At 44.2% G+C, this 26,082-nt stretch overlaps 3 protein-coding genes across 5 annotated transcripts in view; 2 read left to right on the top strand and 1 right to left on the bottom strand.

Annotated features, from left to right (window-relative positions):
* Positions 1–24,284, bottom strand: part of CCDC73 (coiled-coil domain containing 73) — a 95,191-nt gene extending 70,907 nt beyond the window's left edge. Inside the window, exons 1-2 of one of the 2 annotated variants that reach the window (XM_077179537.1) lie at positions 6,007–6,405; positions 2,786–4,150 (exon numbers count right to left, since the gene is read on the bottom strand). The gene's annotated coding sequence lies outside the window, so the exon portion shown is untranslated. Of the gene's footprint in view, positions 1–2,785; positions 4,151–6,006; positions 6,406–23,298 lie in introns of those variants that run through there. The other variant, XR_013182650.1, reaches the window with a different exon arrangement.
* On the top strand, positions 1,775–11,273 carry PRRG4 (proline rich and Gla domain 4). 2 transcript variants are annotated; one of them, XM_054635814.2, is made up of 6 exons: positions 1,775–2,479; positions 3,080–3,194; positions 6,400–6,563; positions 7,890–7,938; positions 8,679–8,814; positions 9,968–11,273. In XM_054635814.2, exons 2-6 carry the CDS (start codon positions 3,089–3,091, stop codon positions 10,185–10,187), a joined length of 675 nt encoding a protein of 224 aa, XP_054491789.2. In that variant the 5' UTR covers positions 1,775–2,479; positions 3,080–3,088; the 3' UTR covers positions 10,188–11,273. The 2 variants fall into 2 exon arrangements, with proteins under 2 accessions (XP_054491789.2, XP_054491790.2); XM_054635815.2 differs by lacking the exon at positions 1,775–2,479 and adding an exon at positions 2,615–2,964.
* Positions 24,285–24,741: 457 nt separating the features above from the next.
* QSER1 (glutamine and serine rich 1) overlaps positions 24,742–26,082 on the top strand; it is a 44,244-nt gene continuing 42,903 nt past the window's right edge. Inside the window, exon 1 of the mRNA XM_054635724.2 lies at positions 24,742–25,054. Within this exon, the coding sequence (XP_054491699.2) occupies positions 24,939–25,054 (116 nt within the window). The 5' untranslated portion in view covers positions 24,742–24,938. The remainder of the gene's footprint in view (positions 25,055–26,082) is intronic.

Raw genomic sequence — 26,082 nt, forward strand, 5'->3', positions numbered from 1 at the left:
CCAACCATCACAGCAACAAGTGAAGTTCTAAAATACAGGTAAATAAGTGTTAAAGCTCTGAGGGCCTCTCCCAGCAGAGTTCTGCTGCTGCATTGCTCCTCCTCCTTCAGAGCAGGGGTGAGATCCAGCAGAGAGTCTGGATGGGGCTCATCCATCAGTCTCCGTCCTTTAACACCTGGAGCCTTCCCCTCTGACAGGGGCAGGGCCAGGGGAAGTATTCACATCCACTCCCCGGAAGGCATACACGAGCAATTCCAAAAAATCTCTTCCCCCCTCTATCAACAGTGGTAGACAATGCTGCTGTAACACAATGGAGATTACCTGCTACTTGTACAGCAGAGTTTCCTCACACAAAGCTGTTGTTGCCACACAAAACAAGTTCCCACATTGGCATGCAGGTGTTTTACTTACACTTAAATGCACCGCAGAGCCCTTGTACATTCATGCCCTTGCACCGGAGCTGTCAGCAGCTATTTCACAGCTGGCTCCACCCTCTCTGAGACACTCAGGTAGGAACTCAGCATGAGGGTTGAGTAGAGGGGCATGGGACCAAGCTGTAAGGCCCTTTTAATGCTAGTTTCTGCTGCCTTCCCAACAAGTAGCAGCCAAGTATTCTTATCTCCTTAGTATTATCTAGATAATAAACAATCTAGATACTGTTTTCTAAATTTTAAAATATTCTTATCTTAGTTCTCCGCTGCGTTATAAGCACCTACACAATCAGAAAACAGAATTTTCTGTTGAGATCTCCACCAGCTAAAAAGCATTAGAGTCATCCCAGCTTGTAAGTTACATGTTCGTCAAGTACCTCTAAACGGCAGCGTGTTGATGTCATAAAGTAAATATTTAACTACAGTCATCATTCCTCCAAACAGTTCCCCTTATTTCACACATCAGAAGTTTCTGGTTTTCTCCAGGGAGTTTCTGATCACTTCCACTAATGTTATCCAACACCCTCTCGCTCTACTCTTTCCTGTTTCTGTATATACAAGTCGCTTCAGCACTTAAATAAAGAACACAATCCAAAGTCACTACTGGAGACACGCAAGCACAGACACCAATCACTGTCAGCCCCTGGATTTCCTGGAGGCAGCAAAACCATAACACTCATGCATCCCCAGAGTTTCTTTGGTGTACAGCTTTTAACCCAACCCAGCCTATCCCAAAATTTTTCACATAGTTCATGTTCCCAGCACACAGTATTAAACAAATCCTTACAGCACATGTGAAGCCAAGAAGGAGAAGCCAAAAGAGCCACAGATCCATGTGCTCAGCCTGGCCTCTCCTCTGGGAAGGAGAGTGATGGGAGCTCCTAATTGCGGTGTGTGCTGGTGCAAACCAGCCTCATGCATTTCAGGGAGCCACTTCTGCCCCTTTCTAGACTATAAGATTTAAGATTTAGCGGCACTGACCCAAAACAAACAAACAAACAAAAAAACCCCAAACGATAAAACGCACAAACAAACCAAAAGAAAAACAAACAGAAAAAGGAACCAAACCATTGTTTTCACGTATATAAAGCTACTGCTGGTCCTTCCAGCTGCCGGGCTCGGAGAGTTTGGTGGAGACAAGGCTCTCTGATGGCTAAATGCTTGCTGATAGGTACAAGCTTGCTTAATCGCGGAGCAGCAGCAGCCCGGTGGGGGAGACACACCCTGCCCCGCTCTGGCTTAGCCACAGCGGCCGCTGTGCCATCAGCGCCTTGCTCCGGGGGCAAAACCCCCGCCAGCTTCTCAGCAAAACCCCCGCCGCTAGCCCCGGGCGCACAAAGCCAGGCTGAGCAGAAGAAGGGGATCGCAGGAGCAGGAAGGACCTGCTGCCTATGCGGGGTCCGGGTGAGGTCAGGCAGGTGTCTGGAAACAAAGCCCAGGGAAAACCCCTGCAGCAATCGCGGGGCTCCCCATGACCCCTCTTTGCCCACGCTCCAGGGCCGTTCCTGCCCCGCCCCGGGGCGGCCCCGGCCGGGCTCGGGCAGCGCGGGCGGGGGCGGCCCCGGTGCGGCCCCGGGACTGCGCCGCGCCCTTCCCGGGAGAGGCTGATCCACACCTGATCCACACTGCCAGGGAGAGGCTGATCTACACCTGGTCCACACTGCCGGGAAAAAGCTGATCCACACTGCCGGGAAAAAGCTGATCCACACAGCCGAGGAGAAGCTGATCTACACCTGATCCACACTGCCGGGGAAAGGCTGATCCACACCTGATCCACACAGCCAAGGAGAGGCTGATATACACCTGATCCACACTGCCGGGGAAAGGCTGATCCACACAGCCCGGGAAAAGCTGATCCACACAGCCGGGGAGAAGCTGATCTACACATGATCCGGACAGCCAGGGAAAGGTTGTCCCACATCTGATCCGCACAGCCCAAGGAAAGGCTGTCCCAGCACCTGATCTCTCTGGATCCCGCCGCACAGCCAGGGAAAGGCTGTTCCACTCCTGATCCGCACAGCCAGGGAAAGGCTGTCCTGCCGGGACAGGTAGGGCAGCGCTGGCTGCTCCTTCTGTCCCGGGCGCTCCCCGGGACCTGGCCCCGCTGTCCCGGGACTGGCAGAGCGCTCTGCCCCAGGGGAAAGGCTGTCCCTAGCCCTGCCGTGGTCCCCAGTGGCTGTGGCACGTCCCCACCTCGGGCGGCGATGCTGTTTTTACCCGTGTCGGGTGGCTCCGTGCAGAGTTACGAGTTTGTTTCACTCCTCTGACAAAACGGGCTTTGTACCTGTTCCCGTCGGGGAGATTTTGTTACCTCCTACAAAAGGCAGCAAAGGCTCTGCGGTGTCAGAACCCACCTGGGGCACCCTGCGGGGCTCTTCCCCGGGGGCCGCCGCTCTGTTGGGCCGGGAGAGGAGAGCAGGAGGCGGCCGGAGATGTGACATGTGCGGGTGTTACACAACCAGAGCCCCGCAAGAGACAGGCAGGACCTGTTCGGGTCGGTGTCTCTTCCAGGAGCCATCAGCCCCGAGTGCGTGTAGGTGCTTGCGCTGGATGACTTCAGAGTCAGGATTCACTCAGGGCTCGGCGCTGACACTTCAGAGGATTGCGCTGTCGTTCCTGCTTAGCTCACGTTAGTTTCTGTCTGACAGATCCCGGCCATGATCGCGGTTTTGGTGGTGCTGTGTCAGCTGCCTGTGACGGTGCTCGCGTTTCCTCACTGCCCTGGCAGATTAAAGAACTCGGAGCAACCGGAATGGAAAGATGGTAACTTAGTTTTAACGAGACTTGGTGCTTTCCAGAATTGTTTCTAACTTTGCTTTGCTGGCTTAATTGTTTGGTTATTGTTGTTTTGGTTGTTGTTGTTTCAGAGTTTTTTATGGTTTAGTTGCTTGGTCTTTTTGGTTTTTTTTTTTGTTTTGGTTTTTTGGGTTTTTTTTTACTTTATGACAAAATTATGCTGCTTTATGCTTAATTTCAGATTATTTTAATACCTCTTGCTGAAATGAGCGATAATTGACTTTGGTGTTAATATCAAGTATTTATCAGATCTTGTTGTAAGTGCAGATTGGGACAACTGAAGTTTTTCCAGCCCTCTGGGATTATTGTGGTTGATACAACCAGAATCCTTTAAGTAACATCAAAATTCAAAAAGTTTGAAGCCTGTGTTAAGACAGTACTCTTTTGGTACTATTTGAGCAAATCACAGTTGTATTTGTATATCTGAAATTGCTTTGTATTTGAAAGGGTTTATTTGGTTGTTTTTTGCAATTGATATTTGCTCTCAATGCCAGGCCCCCTTACAACACCTGGAAAGATAAGCATAGTGCTGCTTTTGCAGTTCTTCCCTGGGGAGGGAGGGAGAGAAGTGGGGAGGAGCTCATGTAAAAACAAACAAATTCCCCTCAGAGACTCAAGCACTACAAAGCAAAGGCTGGTTAGCATTTTAAGGGCTTCAAAAATAAATTTCTGCCTTAGCTGTCCAGTCTTCTCAGTGGAGAAGGAGTGCTGAAACCTTAAGACAGAGTTTAAAAAGTCATCACATGGAGCAGGAGGCTCCTTCAGGGCAGTATGAGGAGCAGAAACAGTGGCTAGCAAAAAAATGCTTGTGACAGATGATTTGTTAAAATCCATCTTGCTCTGGGCATAAAACATCAGGCTTGCCCCTTCCCTGTGAGCTCCTGTGAGACCTCTCTCCTCACAATAGGCCCAGACCACTCCTCCTTTAAAGACAGAGTTGGAAAGAGAAGTATCCAATTAATATCAATATTATAATATAATATCCAAAAATATTGGAATATATATATATATATATATATATATATATATATATATATATATATATGTAATCCAATAATTTAGCAAGAACAGTTGCCAAAGGTATGGGGTACCTGCATTGAGAGGTCCCCCTTCAGCGTTTTGTGAACATCTTTTACCAGCAGAGCTGCTTCACTGAGAGTATTGTGTGGTTGAATTTTTAATTAAATAATTAAATGCTGGGCATCCTAAAACTGCCTGGATCATTTTCTCAAACCAAGGACTGCAGAACTGCATCCAGGCCCCTCACATTTAGGGCTCAATTCAAATCCATCTGTTTCATTCTTCAAATACTGTTTTAATCACCAGGTAGCAAGTAAGTTGGAGATGGAGATATGTGACAAAGTGAAAAAAGTCATAAATGGATAAAAATTCTTGAAAAGAAAACTGGGCCATGTATCCTTGGGAATTGAGGGTTCTAGGCTCCAGGCAGTTTGATTATACTTTCCATTTTAAACAAAATGCATGAGTTCTCTAAGTTAATTCAAAGGACAGCTAATACTACTTGCATGGTAAAGAGTGAAACACTAGTGAGCAAAACTGAAGATCTCTGCTTCAGAAGACTGAAGTTACTTTTGTAATTTGCACTGAACCAAGAATATTGATAATATTTTTTTCCCCATGTAATTATTTTCCCTTTCCACTTGTGGGTTTGAGGGAGTTTTGATTTTGGTTTTGGCTTCTGTTTTTGTTTGTTTGGGGTTTTTGATTGTATTGCTTTTGTTTTGTTTTTGTTAAGTCCTTTTCTCTGGTTACTCTTTAGGTATAGTATAAATATTTTAAGCTTAGATTTTCTTGCAATTACTTTAGAATAACAAAAACAAATGCATGTGCACATATGTAGCTACTTCAGTGCACAGTGTAACAGTGTACAAATTATATAAATATATGCTTATATATCATATTCCTTAAATATTCTATCATATTAAAGACATAAACAACCAATATGTAAGTTATGCTGCAGTTTTTCCAGTTTTCAGAGAGCAAAATGTTATGAGATAGCACTGCAAGATCTAACAGTGACTCTTAGGGTGAAAATTCCAGAGCAATGTGATAATCTTGCCAAACAGGCTAACAAGACCACAAAGCTAATTTGTAGCTGAATAACTTTATCCTGAATCTCATCTCCTTTTTCAGCCATCCTGCTTGGTATGTAACCATGCTGTTTCTGCATTACACTTGCAAAAATAATCCTCTAGTCATTTTCCTCAACCAAATAGGAAATTTTGTGGACATAGATTAGGCTTTCACTAGAAATTTGGTTTTGCCTTTTTTTTTTTTTTTTTTTTTTTTTTTTTTTTTTTAAATAAGAAACTGTCGCAAGAGCAGGCTAAAACTTGACTATGGAAAATGCCTAGTGAGGAAATACATTCCTGTATTCCAAAGCCTTCTATAATTTCACTCACTGTTCTGGAATCTCACCTCACCACTTAATCCATGAGGCCTCATGGAACACAAAAGAAGAGAATCTCTACTTTTCAGAAGTCTTCAGAAATGCATGTTGTCAGTAAAATTCATGTCATGGACAAATTTAAAACAAATAAACTTGGCAATAAGTCACCTTTACATAAAGTTTGGTGCCACGATTGTGAAAAGAGAACAATTGTAGAATGACTAGGAGTCTGCTGATGTGATTTAAAAACTAAATTCTGTAAATAAAATTTGGAACTCATAGATACCAGAATATTGATAAATGTATATTTGGTTTTTTTCCTTCCCCCACCCTTGCCTCCTTCCCCCCCTAGGTCAGGGTGTTGCTTACTTTGCATCTGGCTGAAGTTTGCTTTATGTGACAATTTCTTTGTTCTTAAGAGCTCCAGTAAAAACTGCTGCTCACATCCCACCAGGGGTCACACCAAAACTTGACCAACAGTTCTCATGATAATCAAATTCTCTTGGCCCGGATAAGGAATAGCTGAGATGGTTTATGAGAAAGGCAAATACATTTATTTTATGTTACATAGTTAGAAAATATAGTAGTGAAGAAGAAATTTTAGGAGGAGACTTTGATCTTTCCCTTATATGTAGCTGAGAGATGCTAGGGGAAGAAATTATCCCAAAGTGCTCCTTTAAAATCTTTAGCATTCTTTAAAAATACCAAATTTAGCCTTCCTAACTTGTTTTAAATCAACTTAATTTTTTTTTTTTTCATTAGTGTTCACATCTGCAAGGGAGGCCAATTTATTCATTGGACGACATCTTCTGAACAACAGATTTGATTTTGAAGCATTCACAGCTGATAACCTGGAAAGGGAATGCAATGAAGAACTCTGCAATTATGAAGAAGCAAGAGAAATTTTTGAAGACCCTGATAAAACGGTAGCAGTTCAAATTGAATTTAATTTAGTGAGGGAGGTTATTGGCTAAATAACTGTATTTTTGTACACAAATTATTGTAATGTAAATTTTCATACACAAATTATTGTAACATGAATTATTGTACACAAACACTGTAACTCCTCTAACACAGCACTGAGAGATGACTGCTTATTTTGTTCTAAAAGCAGATATCCCAATTACATGGGGTTTTTGCTTTAGATACACAGTGAATGCACTTGAATATGTTGAATAATGTCTTAATATATCAATGTTGTCTTAATATATGAATATTGTCTTAAAGACTTTAGATGTTGCCTTTAATTCTGCAAACAAATAGAAATGAAGCTTCAGAAGTCCCACTTGTGGCTATTCCTGGATTTTTCAGATTTCTGGATATTTTAGCAACTTCTCAGCATCCAGTTTAAATGTTTCACATTATTAATTATAAATGTATTAATTGGCTGATTGCATCCTTGTGTCATGCTCAGAAGTGTTTTGTAAGAGGCCAGTGTGGAGCAAAGCTGCAGTTCAGCTGTTACTGAGTGTTCCTGTAGCACCACATTCTAACTCCCCACCTAGATGTGGCTGAGAAGAAACCTGGTATATAAATATATAAAAAGAAACAATGAGAAACCTTTCAGCTCAGTAAAGGAATGTGAGGATTGTCTGAAGACTGGTTGTTGCACAAGCAGCAAGAATCTTTTTGTGATTCTAGGTGTGCTCTGCAGAAAGGGTGAGGAATTCACCCCTGTTCTAAAGGTGGAAGTGTTAGCTTGCCATTGCTAACAATTTCCTAAGAAAAAGGTCAAATTGCTAAATTGAAATCTTGCTAGAGTCTTTTGCTTGGTAGCAAAAGTGAAAATTATAACTCAACACATTTAATGCCGGATGGTCATAAAACATTAAAGTTCTTCTCTTAAATGGATCCCACTATTTTTCCTAGCTAATGTGAATTCAAATGTTGGAATTTTAAGAATTTAACTTTGCCTCAAATACTGTTTTGTAGGGATTTGCAAAAAAAGTAATTGTAAGCATTTTTTGGTGTCAGAATATACCCTAATTTCTATTGTAATCTGGCAGAAATATGAGGCAACACTGTACAATTAAATGTACTTTTTTCTTTTACCAACTGGGATCTGAGAAATTTTAATGCAAAGTTGTAGAAGAAAAATACCATGGGATGAGTAAATACAAATCCCTCAGCAGGAGTTATTTCTGTTTATGCCACTGTTAAATTCTGCCCAAGGTACCATATTAAATATAAGTCAATAGGCCTGTAACTTCTTTATCTCATATAAAAAATGTGATTCTTTTTGGGTTTTATAGATGGATTTTTGGAAAGAATATTCAACTAAAGGCCCTAAAATAAAATTAGGTAAGTAATCTTTTTACTTTTTTATTATATTGCAATATTTTCTGGTTCTTATAATAGTACGTTCTTAATAGATCATGCAATCAGTTAAGGAAATCAGAAATTATCTTTTTACTGAAGATCACTGTGAACTGTACAAATATATTTAATTTCCTGATATGGTAAAACTGAAGCATCTTAATGTGGGATCCATTATAGGTCTGTAGGTAATTTCCTTGACCATTCCTTTATTACACAACTGGTAAACTTGGCAGTGATTCTGTGGCTGCTCCGGTGGTTTGGTTTTGTTTTGTCTCCCCTCTATTTCTTTAATAGTAATACATAACAGCCTGATTTAGGCTCAGAGTAGTCTGATGTCAGATAATTTTAATATATTTAATAATTAATTAATAAATAAATTTTAATTAATTTAATAATTTTATTTTAAGAAAAAATGGTCAGTGGGACCTGATCAAGGTCACAAGTACATGAAGGAATATTTGGAAGGCTTTGGAAGGCTTTGGAAGACAGGCATCTCAACAGTTTCATGCAGAGAAAAGGGGGCATCAACTCCCTTTTGCTTTAAGTTGACTGTGAATGATTCTCTTGGGTTGTGTTGCACAGATTTACAGCTTCTTACAGCAGCTTAGACATTTGTGGAAGGAACAGCCTAATAACAGTGCAAAAGTAGTATTTTACAGTGTACACTGCAGGCTGGGTAGATGGAAAGAACAGAATGAAAATCATCCATGTTTTCTCTCCAGGTGATGAGGCACTGCAGAAGATTAATGTCACAGGACTGCTCATCAGCCTGGTTGCTGCTGGAGTGCTGTTGGTTATAATTGCACTGATTATCTTCTACTGCTGCAAGAGCAGATGCAAATCAAGGCAACCACCAGGGTAAGGAATTTCACTGCTTAAAAAACCCAAGCGCACACAAAACAAACTCTTGCTTAAGAGTGGCATTTAAAAATCACTCTGGGTTGGTCTAACTATTGTATTCTCAGAAAATCCAGCGGAAGTTCGAGTTCTTACTTGCCTAGAAGCAAAGTTAAGTGAGCACCAACAGTAGTTAATAACACAAAAACATAAAACAATATTGCACACCCAAACCTTTGGGTTTGCCTTTTTTTTTTTTAACTGTGTGTTTGTGTGTTCTTCATTTCAAAATATTCTTACTAAGATGATGGAATAATTTTAGTAGGTGGGGGCCTGCAATGTGAAGTCTAACGTGTTCTGTTGGTGCTTTCAAATAAGCTGTATGCTCTCATGGCATGTGCTCTACTTCAGATGTGAAGCAGTTGTGGTAATAGATGATGAAGCAATGTGGAGGAAATGCTTTTTTACCAAGTCTCTACTCCTGAATGCTCCTTTGTCCTAATCTTGAAAGGAATATAAAAGGATTCTGTGCTTCCTCTTCCCTATAAATGTCACATCACTGAGCTGTTCTTACCCTGCGGTTTGGAGAGAGTATTTGGCTTCTGGTCTTTGTGATCACTGAAGGCATGGTTTTTCTCTTGTGGGGTTTTTTTGGGTTGTTTGTGGTTTTGTTTATTTTATGCTTATGACTTGATTGTGGCATTCACATTCTCTGAAAAATCCCTTCACTCAGGATTTCTCTCCTGGGAAGCTGAGAAGCCTCAGAGAAAAAGAAAACAATTCTTATCTCATTTGCTTCTCCTGCGTTGTGCTCATGTGGAATGTGGTTGGAGATTGTTTACCCACAGCTGATTTTTTCATTGGATTCTGCTGTGGGTTGTTTTCACTCAGTGGCCAATCAGGGCCAAGCTGTGTCGGGACTCTGGAAAGAGTCACGAGTTTCCATTATCTTTTTAGCCTTCTGTAAGTATCCTTTGTGTATTCTTTAGTATAATTTAGTATAGCATTCTTTAATATAATACAGTATCATAAAATAATAAATTAGCCTTCTGAGAACACGGAGTCAGATTCATCATTCCTCCCTTCATCGGGCCATCCCACAAATACAATACTTCATCTTCTTGCTTCCCTTTAAAGAAGAACTTTCCACTTACCTGCTGTTCCCTTTGTTTAGGTACATGGGTTATGTGAGGAGCAGAAGACGGAATTCAGCCAACATCTTCAGGAGGCACGAGGAGTTCTCCTTGAACCCCCTTCCCGACGACTCCGAGCTGCCCACCTATGAGCAGGCAGTGACCTCTGATGGCCAGCACGCCGTGCCCCCACCCCCTTACCCAGGGCCCCCCAGGCACCCTCGGCTCTTTAGAAAGTCCATGTCCCTCCCTGGCCCCTAGGCGCAAACCTGCTGCTGGGCTCAGGGAGGGTTGCTGGAACATAACATGCTTTTGAAAAAAGTGTGTGCTTACCTTGCATATTGCAAGATGATTTACAGAAATGTGAAAGATCTTCTGGACAACGAGGGAGGAGTGAAGTTCCCATGTGGGGAAAGAGGTCACCTGGCACAAAGGCTGCAGGACTGTTCTTTGCACAAAGACACTGTGCCAAGAGGAGAGAATGCAGAAAGTCTTGTACTGCTGCCCTCTTCCATATGAGCCATCCCATCAAACTATTGATTCTTCATTAATAGTTTCATCTTCTTTTTCTTCAGAAAGAACAGTATTTTAATTGCTCATATTGACACTAGCTATTTTTTGTGACTTAATATTTTAAACCACCATAAGAAGTCTACTTTGTTGTTTGACATATTCCCTTCTTTGCTGGGCGCATTTTCTATTCATTCTTGTAATAGACTTGAGTGCAAAAATTATTTCATGGCTTGATCTGTCAAATATACATATATATATATAATATATATATATATATAGTACTGCTAGTGGATTACACTGGTTTGGTTTAGATATTGCTGGTCACACAACTTAATTGCTTGTATTTTTATGATGATAATTTTGCATCAAAAGGAAGCATTCATTATGTGGCACACTACCAATTCAGGCAAAGTACACTTGCATCAAATTGTTTTGATGTTGAACAGTAAATACCAGGTCAAAGAGAGGAAATAGAATACTGTGGACCAGTGAATGTTGAGCAAAAAGCCAGAGATTTGTCCCTTTTTAAAAACCTACCCAGGTTTCACAGCTAATGTTTCTTTCATACTTTAAAGGCTGAAATGTAGAGAGAAACATTTAACTTTCAAACCAAAGCCCAATCTACCGCCTTGAAGCACCTTAGTAAGTGTGTCTTGCACTACAAGGATGGCAAAATGATACCTTTAAGTAGAAAGAAACATCATATTAGATCAAAAATCTAAGAGGCAAGAACTCCTGGGAGTTATTGGTTCTCTGTGTCAAGACAGTTTCTGTATCTACAGCTGTAGCCACTGTGAATTTTACATCTTATTAAAATATCAACCCCCAGCATTATGCAGCCTATAGATCTCGCTGAGCAAATTGCTGCCCATCACTTGTGTCCCCTCCTCAGCACAGGAAGCCAGAGCAGAGGGTCTCACAGGAAACATGTCAGGCTGTTCTCTTGTTAGACAGTGGCTGTACAGTTAAGACACAAACAATTAAAAATTTTTTTTAAGATTAAACAAAACCCCCCTTTTTTCCCCCCCTCACTGAGTCAATGCTGACAACAGCAAATTCTATTTCAATTTGGTGCCTACAATCCACTTTATAATATAAGTTAAAGGGTTAAGGGTTGAAATGAATATGAAATATTTCACTGAATCTTATTGTTTTTAACATACTGGAAGCTACAGTGTTGTTGAGCAAGATGCAGAAAACTGGTCTGAGATTTTCAATCCGTAAATGTCTTTGTAATGATGGAAACGCTCCAAATCTTAGAATGTAAAGGGGATACACTGACAGTGCTACTCAATGAAGTCTTGCCCTTTGAAAAACAAATGCAATGCAGTTAGTAGCATTCCCATTGGTGTTCCTGTTCACAAAACTTCACCATCCAATTTGGCTTTTGGTGAGTCACCAATCTCTCTCCACCTTCTTTTTTTTTGTTGAGAGATGGGGGAATCCCCATGTTGGGATGTTTCAATTAACTTTTGCCCTTACTTGTGAAAGCATTTTGAAGTTCTTCAAGTTCTGTAAGACTGAAATAAATTAATTGTGTGAGGTCACTGTTGATAATCAAAATACAAGGTTACGACAAGCTATGCAATCATAAGCTTGCAAAAATATTCTCCCATATTTCCCTTTCATTTAGCTGACGATTTTTCAATTTTTCTAATGTGCATTTTGAGCTCTAGGGCACACTTTTACTTAAATTTTTCCTGGGACTCAAAAATTACTAACTAATGGAACTGACAGCAGCACTGCAAAGCAAAGGGATTTCACAGGGCTTGTGACCATTCAGAGATTCTTTAATGTTGCTACAGACATCTGGCAAAGCCAAATTTTAAATACACTACAGAAATCGTACAGAATCCCATTCAATCACTGGAAATTTGATTTTTTCTACTGTTCCTACAAATTATTTGCAGCTGATTCCATCCAATGCAAGAAAAAAATCTCATCCTTCATAATTAATTAAAAAAACTTAAGAGGGTGTAACTGTTAAACATCAATGGTGTAGTGCTCCGGGCAGTAAAGTGCCCTTTCAGTAGAGTAAAACACTCAAATTTACTCAAGGAGTCTGCACCTTAGACCCTGAGAATGTGCAGGGACTGACATTCAAACACTGGTTGCACATAGCATGATAATTTGGGAGACACATCCTGCCTTTTGCAAAGAAGGAGCAAAGTTTGAAATTTAGTTGAATACAGTGTAAACTTACCTCTGCTTGTAGAGGGACAGAATTCCTTTGAATGGCACTTGTCTGGGTTGAGTTTGTTTTGCTTCTTTCATGCACTGACTCCTGGCCCACTCTGACCTTGTATCTTGTCTCTTTTTAGAAATCATGATTCAACAGACAGAAAATCAACAAGAGAGAGACTACGGGGAGTTACGTATTTAGATTAAAATTCAGATTCATTTATTTTGCCACCCTTGCAAATTTTACATGTAGCTTCTTTTAAAAATGGAGTTGCTATTAGAATACATAAAGCAGCAAATGACTTGTACTTGTAACAGCAAATAATCCTGACAGAGACCAGGGTTGGATTGGATATTGGGAAAAAATCCTTTACTGTGAGGGTGGTGCTGCACAGGCTGCCCTGTGAAGAAGCTGTGGCTGCCCCTGGATCCCTGGAAATGTTCTAGGCCAGGTTGGATGGGGCTTGGAGCAACCTGGTCCTGTGGAAGATGTCACATGGCAGGGTGTCTGGAACTGGATGATCTTTAAGGCCCCTTCCAATCCAAAGCATTTTGTTATTAAGTAGGAAGAGTAGGAGGAAGATTTTGGAGGAGCAAAGCAGCAACAAGTTAACTTAACTGGTATAGAGATGTAAACTATCAGTGTTTTGATTTTGCTGTTTCTTTCCAGGACCTTTAGGAAAGACAGTGGATTTTAAGTGATTTAATAGTTATCTACCATGACAGTTGAAAACAGAACCATCCAAACAAAACACTGGTAAACACAAATATTCTGTTTTAAACGTGTCACTATAAGTGCCGTTAGCCATTGCCTTGAACAATTTTCCAGAACAGCCCTTTCAGCATCACAGAAGATTACAGCACGCAACCTTTTACAAAACAAGACACTTTATTAATTAGGGCAAATAATAAGGGTCAGAAAAGTGATCTCTGGCTGTGTCAGTTGAAAAATAAATCACTGAACCTGCTTACTGCTGCAATAGGAAAGCCTGCTATGTGTTCTATCAATTATGCATTTATAGGGCCGGGGGTTGTTGGGATTTTTGTGAATTCATTAGAACAGCAAAACCCAAGTACCACGTGGAAGTGCATTTCCTCACCACAGCTGATGAAAATGTGAGCTCTGAAGCATTTGATTCTGGTCCTGTCAAGGTTTTTATTGGCTGCAGCTGAACTGAGATTGGAGCAAAAAATGAGATCACTGATCACTTCAGGTAATAAAAAGTATAATGCTCTGCCAAATTCTTTACCACAATGCTGTTGCCAAACCCAGTTCAGAGTATTCTGTTGTTATAATGATGCCCACTTCTATTAACTGGAGTGTTTCAGTCTGATCTTCCCTTAAAAGTTATATTTGAAATCTGAAAAGCATTTTTCCTTATCATTCCTCAGATTATCAGCTGTGAATAAGACTAATTTATTACTTGCAGTTTAGCAACACTATTTCTAGCTTTAAATGAACCATCAAAGTAATAAAAAACCCCAAAAACAAGCAACAAACCAAACTTTTCTATCCACAGTCTCTCTTGCCAACAGAAGTTTTACTGCTGCTATCCTTGCTTGTTCCATGTGGTATAGAGAACAGGAAGGAAATTCTGGGTTTAAAAGCCATTTTCAAACACTTCAAGCATGGTCTTTCCATACTGTAAACATCTTTCAATTAATTCCTATCACTACAAATTTATCACTATCATTTCCACAACAAAGAACTTGCATGTGTTTTCCTCTCAAAAATCTTAAGTAGATCTTCTCAAATAACCTGCTCTTTATTTAGCTATTTTTGACTATTTCCAGTCATTTCTGAACTGCATAAACAATTACTTAATCTTATGAACATATTTCCTTCTACTCATCTGTCAGAATATTTTAAATGCACTTGTCACTGGCTATATTTAATTCTAACTTTGATTTCAAGTGCTGTCATATTTTGGGTGATGGGTAGCAATATTTTAAGCTCTGCTAGTCTCTATATTATTTTGTAAAACAATTTCCAAATGAATGTTTAATCACGGCAAAGGAGAAAATGCTAATTTAGCCTATGATTAAAAAATGAAAAAAAACCTCTGACAACCCTTTTGATTTCTTTTAAATTGAGTTGGTAACAACTCTTCTGAAAGCACCTAAAGGGTGCTTAGAGGAAAATGGAGACAAACTTATTAGCGGGGCCTGTTGTGACAGGATAAGTGGTAATGGTTTTAAACTGAAAGATTTAGACTACATATAAGGAAGGATTTTTTTATTATGAGGGTGGTGAAACACTGGCACAAAGAAGTTTAGGATCCATCCCTGGAAAGAGTCCAGGCCAGGCTGGATGGGGCTCCATCCATGAAGGTGTTCCTGCCCATGGCAGGGGGTTGGAATTAGATGACCTTTGTAGTTCCCTTCCAACCCAAACCATTTTACTGTTAGATGATTCTTCATGCCATATAGAACTTATTGGTAGAGAAAAAGGGCTATGGTTTGTGTTTTTTAACACTGGCAATTTCTACTCTGAACAAAGTCTTCCTGCTCCACTGCTCCAGTTTAGCTGAGCATCTGAGGTTCATGAACTGCAGGCACTGAAGATGAACTCCTCAAGACTTAACCAGGTGTTAACCCTTCCATCTTCCTTGACTTTTGTCAGGCCTTTGGTGAGCAGATTTAGCACGATGGTATGACCAAAAAATACTCCTTTCCTAGGGGTAGTGAAGTAAGATCCCCCCAGTGAGGAGCAGAACAGGCATGCAAAAGCGAGGCAGGAAGCAGGAGTTCCTCATGATAATGGCAATTTCAATCTGAGGTGTAGCCACACATGATGCAGTGTGTGTGGAATTCCTTAGAGAGGCAGGAGGGCAGCTAGAGCAAATATGGAGCACAGTGAATTTCACTAAATTAAGCCACTTTTGATTTACCCTCTGGAAAAAAATAGTCAGAGCTGTGTTTGTTCTTCCAATCATACAAGAGGAGCTGAGCTCCCCACAGACTACCTAAATCTCCTATATTTGAACATCCAATGAAACTTTTTAACCAGACAACTGAGCTGATATTTGAAATACAGCTGATGGGATAGATGTTTCATTCCCATTAAGTGTCTTGGGACAACAATTCCATCTTTCATTCCATTTATATAAATTAATCATGTCAAAAGAGAAAATGCTAATTTAGCCTATGACTAAAAAATGAAAAAACCTCTGACAACCCTTTTGATTTCTTTTAAATGGAGTTGTTAACACTTTCTTCCATGGTATGGTTGGTAACACTAGGTGCTTTTCCACAGCACCCAGACTACTGAAGCACTGAAGCAGTAGGGGCCATCAGATGCAGGCATTTTGCTGCCTACATTCTGGGAGCCGCACACTCTAAAGGGAGCAGACAAACGTCAAAGCATCTGAAAAAATATTTCACTCTAGAAACTGGTGCAGTTAAACGTAAGTTTTGAAATGGCCTCGTTTTAATTTCTGAAGCAGTGCCTACTTGATTTAAGAAACACCTCTGATTGCTCAATAGAGTTCAAGCTTCAGTTTAATTTCTCTAAAGATCAGCAAGTATTGAATACATAAACATCCAACATTTCACATTAAACACCCAGCATTAATATCATACAAAGGAAAATATCTTCCAGTAAGAGTTAAAATAAAACACTCTCTATTAAAAATACGAGTTTGTTCAAGATCAAAGGTTTTATTTAGTTTTTTTTTTATTTTTCCTATGTGCAATGTCATTGCACATTTCTCCCACTTACCTTATACCAGTTCTGGTCCATACTAGATCCTTTCATAAATCATCCAGTGAAAACATAGACAGCTTTCTCAGGACTTGATTTGAGGCAACACAAGTGCAGTGGTGGCACCTTGGAAGGAGTGGAAGCACATGACCAGGAGGAGGATTGGGAACAGGAAAGAAACAAGATCTTCTCCTCATTGCTGCAATGAGCTTTCCAGCAGCTCCATCATCTTTTGTCATGTCAGAAGTCAAGCTTTCATAGATCAGCTTTCATAGATCAGCTCAATAAAATGAATTCTGAAGATTTTGCTTCATTTGTTTGTACATATACTCAAGTTTTCAAATAAATGCACAGAGCAATGTAAGTGAGGAAATTCAAAGGAGAGCATTTGCTGTGAGGTTCCAAGACAGAGTGTGCTCTTTGAAAGGCAGCACTCTCTTCCCTATTCACACATATCTTAATGCCTAGCTTCATGTTTAAAGAGGCCACACGCCAAATTAAATGCAAAATCTAATCTGTTAAAGCAACTGCAATTTTCTGCTTTGGTCAGAATCCCAATTACAACAACAAACAACGCAGTCAGTGATTAATAACAAGCCTAACCAAAACTCATGTTATTACTGCCTATCTGATCTACTCGCTCATTCCTGCTCCTGCAGGATACCACAGGCTGGCAGCAGCCACAGCCTCCACAAAGGTGCTGCATCCAGCATGTGTAGCTGTCCAACAGTGCTCAACAGAAACATGTGCTGCAGAAATCTCATTTTGTGCACTTTTCACAATGTGTTGATACATCAGACCCAATTCAGCTTTGGCCTGAACTTCTTCAGACTTCATCTGCTTAGATACATTCAAGTTATTTGATTGTTTTATCTTTGAAACATTAGTTTTTGAAAAAGAATGTCCTCAAATCTCCAAAACACTGTTTCCAAACAATTGTGAAGATTCATTCTCTCAGCACAAGGCTATTCATAAAATTTATTTCTAAAGCTTTTGTTGACACATGGTTAGCCACTGAAAGCTAAGCACTAGGGTGTTTGTGTATGATAGCAAACTATGATACTGTGATAGTTCTAAAATAAAGTACTATGATGTGCTGAAATACAATCCTTTTTGTCCATTTGCAACAACCAAGCTGTAATCTCAGACTTGCACCATTAACTTCACATTCTGCCATTAACTAATTTCTTCCATCAACAACAGGTGAAGCTGCTGATCCAGCATGTACATCTGACTATTCTTCCATGATTCTTTTCAGTCCACCAAAAATTGCCCTAAAGCACACTAAGAATTTTGCTGCAAAGCCCAGTTTACAGGTTTAGCTGAAAGCCTCTTAAAGGAAGAAAAAATATTTTGGCACAGAAATGCAACGGAAGAGCCAGAACACGACCAAAACCAGGGATCACCTGTTATGGAAAAGCAAAGTACAGGAGCAATGCTCTCTGTGAAAGAAGGCACTGGGAATAGAGAGACATTGGAAAAACAGCATAGAGCCAGGTTTGTTGTACCTGCAGTGAAAAGAAAGCCAAAAGCACAGGCAGCAAGTGCTGGCCCTGTGAAGAATCACCATGTGCTGCCCCAAGCACAAGGACCCCCAGTGGTGCTCTGCCACTCATGATACCATTAAAGCTGTAACATACCACATCATTCTTCTGCAGAGCCAGCTATGGAGGGGCTTGACAGCTGGCCTGCAAGCAAAGCTGAGTTAATGGAAGAAAAAACAATTGATGATTTTCCAGTGTATCCATAGCAAGGAAGAAGACAAGGCTGTCAGCATGGAAACAAATTAGAAAAGATACATGGAAATTTTTGTAAGCTAGACTACATGCATAAGTAGATCTTTATACATGTCTTATTAAATTTCTGTAAAACTTTTGCCAATTATATTGACACTAAGTGCTTTGCACCAAAGAATATAATAAGTTATTGTGATGTAGTTAATGACTTAAGATCATGCTTTGTTAAGAGTATATAAGCTGGAGAACACAAATAAAAACTTTTTCTTCTTGGACCCTGATCACATATGTCTATGTCACATCTGACCAAATGGTGACAGCCAGTCTTGTACATTCCATCCTTCAGTGGTGCAGGTGACCCTTCTGAAGGACAGGATGCCATCCAGAAGGACTGGACAAGCTCAAGAACTGGCCCATGGAAATCTCCTGTGGTTTAACCAGGCCAAGGCTGGTGCTGCACCTGGGCCAGGGCAGCCCCTGGTACCAGTCCAGGCTGGGGATGAGCAGATCCAGAGCAGCCCTGGGGAGAAGGACTTGGGGTGCAGGTGGGTGAGAGGCTGGACATGGGCCAGCAGTGTGGAGCTGGAGCCCAGAAAGCCAATCCCAGCCTGGGCTGCACCCAGAGCAGGCTGAGAGCAGCTGGGGAGGGGATCCTGCCCCTCTCTCTGCTCAGATCCCACCTGGAGCTCTGCATCCAGATCCAGGCTCCCAGCACAGCAAGGACAGGGAGCTGCTGCAGTGATCCCACCAAGATTAGAGGGGATCCTGCCCCTCTCCCTGCTCACATCCCACCTGGGCCTCTGCATCCAGCCCTGGGCTCCCAGCACAGCAAGGACAGGGAGCTGCTGCAGTGATCCCACCAAGATTAGAGGGGATCCTGCCCCTCTCTCTGCTCAGATCCCACCTGGAGCTCTGCATCCAGCCCTGGGCTCCCAGCACAGCAAGGACAGGGAGCTGCTGCAGTGATCCCACCAAGATTAGAGGGGATCCTGCCCCTCTCTCTGCTCAGATCCCACCTGGAGCTCTGCATCCAGCCCTGGGCTCCCAGCACAGCAAGGACAGGGAGCTGCTGCACTGATCCCACCAAGATTAGAGGGGATCCTGCCCCTCTCTCTGCTCAGATCCCACCTGGGGCTCTGCATCCAGCACAGCAAGGACAGGGAGCTGCTGCAGTGATCCCACCAAGATTAGAGGGGATCCTGCCCCTCTGCTCTGCTCAGATCCCACCTGGAGCTTTGCATCCAGCCCTGGGCTCCCAGCACAGCAAGGACAGGGAGCTGCTGCAGTGATCCCACCAAGATTAGAGGGGATCCTGCCCCTCTGCTCTGCTCACATCCCACCTGGAGCTCTGCATCCAGATCCAGGCTCCCAGCACAGCAAGGACAGGGAGCTGCTGCAGTGATCCCACCAAGATCAGAGGGGATCCTGCCCCTCTCTCTGCTCACATCCCACCTGGGGCTCTGCATCCAGCACAGCAAGGACAGGGAGCTGCTGCAGTGATCCCACCAAGATTAGAGGGGATCCTGCCCCTCTCTCTGCTCAGATCCCACCTGGAGCTCTGCATCCAGCCCTGGACTCCCAGCACAGCAAGGACAGGGAGCTGCTGGAGTGAGCCCACCAAGATTAGAGGGGATCCTGCCCCTCTCTCTGCTCGGATCCCACCTGGAGCTCTGCATCCAGCCCTGGGCTCCCAGCACAGCAAGGACAGGGAGCTGCTGCAGTGATCCCACCAAGATTAGAGGGGATCCTGCCCCTCTGCTCTGCTCACATCCCACCTGGAGCTCTGCATCCTGCCCTGAGCTCCCAGCACAGCAAGGACAGGGAGCTGCTGCAGTGATCCCAGAGCAGAGCACCAAGATTAGAGGGATGGAGCACCTCTCAAATGAGGGCAGGCTGAGAGAATTGGGATTGTTCAGCCTGGAGAGGAGAAGGATTTGAGGCCACCCAACTGTGGCCTTCCAGTGCCTGAAAGGAGCAGTGGAGAGGGACATGGGCATGCAGTGACAGAACAAGGGAGAAGCTTTACAATGAAAAAGAGTAGCTTTATATTAGATTTAGGGGGAAATTCCTTGCTGTGTGAGTGGGGAGGCCCTGGCACAGAGAAGCTGTGGCTGCCCCATCCCTGGAAGTGTTAAAGCCAGGTTGGATGGAGCTCTGTCTGCTCTGGATGGAGCAACCTGGGATAGTGGAAGGAGTCCCTGCCCATGGCAAGAGAGATGGAACTGGATTATCTTCAAGGTCCCTTCCAACCCAGGCCATTCTATGATTCTATGATATACAATATAAAAAAACAATCACACTCCACTCAAACACTGGCCTACATTTTTTTTTCTGGTAACATATGTAATAATTCTAGCACACTGTGCAACAAAGAAGCCAATAAATAAATATAACAGTTACAAATAAATACATTGATGGCAATCATGAACTGGAGCATGATTTTGGCCCTGGATCTGTGATTGCTATATTGCTTTAATTATGATAAAATCACAGAAAACTGCCAACTACTCCTTAGCTTGATCCTGCATTTCATTTGATATATGTTCACTCTAAACATGTAACCAGACCTCAAAAAGCAATAATGCCATTCAGCCTTGTGTAACAATGAATGATTTAAAGAGAAGCAGGAAATTTCCCCTAAGGGGCAATGTGTGTGAACTCACACAGTTCTGCAACAGAGCTGGCTTGATTCTGGCTGAAGTGTCACACAGGCAGAGGAGCCCAGCACTGTCTGCAGAGTGTTCTCCTGGACTCTAGACATTTCCATGTGGAATATACCACCAGCCAAGACAACATGTCACCATCAGAAGACTTCTCTGTCATCTCCTCCTGGCTGCTCACTACAGCTGAGCCAGCTCTCACAAAGGCAAGCTGACTCAGCTCAGCAAAATTACAGAAAAATCACCTCTGGCAGAAAAAGGTAATGGTGAAAAAGGGAAGCCAGTGGAGTGAATTCATGACTCACCCTGTGGCCAGAGCTCATCACTAGAAGTGAGAGGGTGAAGAAGGGAAGGAGGGACAGTCAGTTTCTTCTTTGAGTTGTCTGCAAGCAGCTGAGGCAGCCCAGCCCTGCTGCCACGCCACATCTGGAGGCAGCAGCACATGCTGCGGCACTGGAAATCATTCCTCAGATTTTAAGCAGATGATTCCCATTAAAGTGTAACCTTAAGTACTTATATCTGTCTCCTAGCTATCAAATGATATTTTTGCTTCTATAAAGGATTTATTTTTTCCAAGTGGAGACTCATGGTTTCGGTAAAGAAATGAGAAACAAAAAAAAAACAGTAGTGCTTCAGGCTGGTACGCTGCACAGATTGTGTTACAGTGCTTCAACTTAAGATTTTGGTCTTAAGTAGAGAGAAAAATTGTATTATGTTTCAGCAAGATATTTTTATTATATTAAATTCTTGACTTCAGAGAGAAGCACATACAATATCACTACTAGCTACAGGCACTAAGTTATGCACTACAGTTCAGAAGGCATTTTAGCCCACTAAAGTTCAGTTCCTAAACAGCAAGTAACATCCATTTGAAACAAAACCATTCCTTATTAAGACAAGAGTCCAAGTTTCAGAACGATTAACACACCTAACATGACTGCTAAATACAAATTTTAATATGTACACTTTAATCTAAACATTAAAAAAAAGTTTAATTAACATGATCTACCAAAGGAATTTTTCTATCCCTGCACAGATCCTTCAGAAAAGCTGCTTATAAGTTTCCTGGGTACCAGAATACTGTAAAAGCACTTACTCTCAACATACTCTTTTGTTGTCTTAGAGAAAAGTGTTACAAAATTCCATTTGGTTACAAAAAGATAAAATGCACAAACTTGGAGGAAGATTTCCTGGACAGAGGACAGCAAGGAGCAGCAGGGGTCAGTTTAATGAGAAAGCTGCGGAAGTCTCACTGCCTGATCTCAGGACGAGATTTGTCTCATACACAGGAAAAGCAAATCACTGGATAAACTGACTTTATCTGATGGTTGTGGACATCAGTGATTAAGCTTTTAGTCTACCCAACTCTATTAAAAACATGTAAAAGAAATTAAACTTAACAACAGCTGTCAGAAATTAAATTTAACAGCTGAAAATTCTGTTTCACTCAACTTCACTATTTGATTGCCAGAAAAAAAGGATCTACTCCAGCAATGTTCAGGGAAGCACTATGTCTGTGGTTCATTTAGTGGTATGAAGGCACTGTCTATGCTTCCCTGCCTGCAAATCTGGACGGGTTCTTGTTTGTGATTTCTCATGTAACATGATTTTACAGCCATGTACCCACCCCCACATTGTCTTTAGAGCAGTTCTGTAATGGAAATAAACAACATAACGGCACTCTTTGCAGTTCATGTTGCTATTACTTGAGAAAAAAACCAAACAAGACACTAGCAGTTTTACAATTTATTAACACATCCTTCCAAATTTAGGACAAGAAACTCCACAGCAACATGTTCACTCTAGAAAACCAGACACTACAAGTAGATGGAAAAGGCACTTCATATCAGTTCTATGTATCACCCTCCTCTCAGCCCCACTTGAGGGAAGCAATGTGCTCTAAGTGTAATAATATAATGGCGATTAGTGGAGATCCTGCAGGGAAATAAAAAACTGTGGGTCCTTCCCCACTGGAAATGGCACTTTCAACAGCATCAGCAGGCAAACGCTGCACTATTAGCATACAACTGGAGTCATTTTCTGTCATCAGGCCTCGTTCATATGTAAAACAGCAACCCTCCCGTTTCCCGGGGAGAGAAAGTCTCCCACCCCCCACACGGCTCCTCCAGCTGCAAGCAACACAGGTGCTAACTTATGCAAACACGAGGAAAACTCACTCTGCTGGTTTCTGGCTTTGGTGAGCTGCTGCTTCTCCCTCCACCCTCTGCCCTGGCCTCTGGGTGACTTCACTCCTCTCCTCAGTGCTGATGACTTTCACACTTACCTTTCTTTCCCCATCCATGGCTGCATTTCTTCCTGCTGCTTCTTGAAATCAGGCATGAGAAAAGCAGAACCTCAGCTTTTCCTCCTGAAGTCTCATACTCTTCTTCTTTCTCGTTTAATACTGATCACTCCATCTTTTCATTCCAATGTTGAGGTTTTCTACAGCTTTTTTTTTTTTAACATCTAATCTGATTGGCTGTAGCCAAGTTTCTAAATGCATTTCACTACAGAATTCATTTCAGTCTGTGGTTCAGTATTGCCTGGAGTGCTACAAACTGAATCTTGAAAGGACTTACTCGCTCATTAGCATACACCTTCCTCTTCTGAGCAGTGCCTTCAGGTGCAGTCACCCTCTTTTCAAGAGCATGTTCCTCATCTTTACCTCTGAGGCACATTCCTCCTGCTCATCTCGGCCTGCCTATCTTCAATCTGCAGGGAAAGCAAGACACCACAGTTCACTCATCATCCTGATGTCTCCTTTGCTGCTACCCTGCTCCGTGCAGATGGTGCCTGTCACCCTTATTCTTTGTTTTAACAAGCATTCAGCAAAAGGTACAGGAATTTACCATCTACAAACCAGGTGGCTTAGGCTGCTCTAAATAAAAACAAACTGCTTTAGCCAGTCCTAGCTAAAGTAGTCCTCTAGAAGTTTTACCATTTAAATTTAGACTAAAGAAAAATAAAGAAAGAATAAATAAATATTCTCTCTCTTCTCCTGCTAGCTGACTTTTGGCATACACAAGAGAGCTGGAAAGAGACTTTTCACAAGGGCATGTGGTAATGGACAAGGGATAATTGACAAGGGGCAATATACGAGGGGCAACGGCTTTAAACTGGAAGTAGGTTTAGATAAGATATTAAGATGAGATTATTTACTGTGAGGAGAGTGAGACACTGGAACACCCAGAGAAATTGTGGCTGCTCCATCCCTAGAAGTGTTCAAGGCCAGGCTGGATGGGGCCTTGAGTAACCTGATCTAGTGGAAGGTGCCCGTGCCCATGGCAGGGGGGATCGGACTGGATGATCTTCAAGGTCCCTTCCAATCCAAAGCACTCTGCGATGCCATCATACGATTCCGTTCAGGCCTCTCCATGGGGAATGCCCGAGTCTTTGGGAAGCTCTGACATACAGACACATAAAGAGGCGGTGGCGGGCGCTGGCTCGGCGCTCCCCGCCGCGGGGGGAGGCGGCCGGGCGCGGGGAGCGGCGTCAGCACCCGGTGCCGGTGCCAGGGCGGGAGGGCCGCCCCACAAAGCGCCCTACAATGGGGCGGCTGCCGGGCTCCATCTTGGCGGCGGCGGCCGCCCCGGAGCCCGCGGCTGGCGGCGCTTCCCCTCCGCGGGAACAACATGGCCCCGCCCCGGTTCCTCCAACAAAGCGCCAGCGCTTCGCTTCACCGAGGAACCGGCCTCCCCCGTACCCGACACCGCCACCCCGCCCGTCCCCGCCTTCAGCCCCCCCACCCCGCCCCGGTGGCGGCTACCGCCCCCCGCCACGCTCCGCTCCCGCCGCCACCGCCGCGCTTCCCCCTCGGGCCGCGGCCGCCCGTCCGCGAGTCACAGACCTCCTTCCTCCTCCTCCTCCTCTTCTTCCTTCTCCTGCTCCCGCTCCCCCCGCCGGCGCTGCTGGCGGCGGCCCCGGCGGCCCCTCCGCCGCGGCCTCCCTGCCCCCGGCCACGGAGCCCGTGAGCCCCAGTGCGCTGGCGGGGGAGGAGCATCCTGGGAACGCGCAGCCCGACATGGGTCCGGCGGCCGCGCAGCCCCCGCCGCCGCCCGCAGCTCCGCCCGCCGCCCGCCGCTGAGCGGGAGCGGAGCGCAGGGGGCCGCACGGGGCCGCGGCGCTGCCCGCCCCGGATGAGGCGCCGCTCCCCCCCCGCCCCGCTCGGTCCCCGCCGCCCTCAAAAGCGCAGGGCCCCCGCGGAGCCCCCGCGGCCCCGATGATGGACAGGAACTACCCCGCGACCCCCGGCTTCGCCGAGCCCCTGGCCCCGGGCACCGCGCCGCCCGCCGCCTCCTGGGCCTACGAGCGCGGCGCCGGCAGCCTCAAGCCCAGGTGAGGAGGGTCCGCCGAGGGGGCAGCGGCAGGAAAGGCCGGGGGCCGCGCCGGGGCCTGGCCGAGGGCGGCCGAGGGGGGCCCCGGCGGCGGGGCAGGGCAGGGCGGGGGACGAGCGGGGCCCGGCGGCCCCGGGGAGGCCGGGCCGGGCCGGGCGGGGCGGCGGAGGCCGCGTCCCGGCGGGCGGGGGGCGGCGGCGGCGCGGGCTCCCCGCTGTCCCCGGCGGCCCGCGGCGCTGGCGGCGGCGGGGCGGGCGGTCTCTCCGCCCCGGAGGCTCGCGTCGGGCTGCGGCGCGGGTTCAAGAGTTCACGCGTCCCTGGCCGGCTCCCGGAGGGAAGCGGGGCCGCGGGCACCGGCGCTGCCCGGCCGAACAATGCTGCCCGCCGGGGCACCGGGCCGGCGGAGGCGGCCGCGCCGCGCCAGCATCCCCCGCGCCCGTCCATTTCTCCGCCGGTGTGCGCTCCGCTGAGCCGGGCGAGCCTCTTTGCTCTAAAGCGCTGCTCCGGGGCGTGCGGAGCCTCCTCCTCTCAGCCAAAACTTGTCTGGAGCGATTCAGTCCCGCGGAGAGTTCTGCAAAGTTCCGGGAAGTGCGGGGAAAATACAGGGTATCTTATTGGCTTTGCGTTGCTTTTTGATTGTGTAACTCTGCCAACTAAAAGGAGTATTCTCTAGGCGATGAGATTTTCCTTATCGCCTGCCTTTTATGTCTCTCGCTTGATTTATCTGCAGTTCCCATCTCGACGGCGTTTAAAGGTAAAAGAGAATCTCGGGCTAAAAATATCCCGTTGAAATAGGTGCGCTAATAGATGACTTTGCACTTGGTTCTGAAAGTGGTCAGACATGTCTGATAAGATTAATAGATTATCAGGTCAGAAGGACTGTTGCAATCATCTAGTCTGACCTCTTCATAATGCAGGCTACAGAACGTTTTTTTTTCCCCCAATCTGTGTTTGAAAATAGAGCTTACGTTTTAGAAGGTGTAGTTAAAAATTTCCAATGAGGCAAAATTCAGCACAGTTCTTAGTAAA

This window comes from Agelaius phoeniceus, chromosome 6, assembly GCF_051311805.1.
Source record: "Agelaius phoeniceus isolate bAgePho1 chromosome 6, bAgePho1.hap1, whole genome shotgun sequence".
Lineage (NCBI taxonomy): Eukaryota > Metazoa > Chordata > Aves > Passeriformes > Icteridae > Agelaius > Agelaius phoeniceus.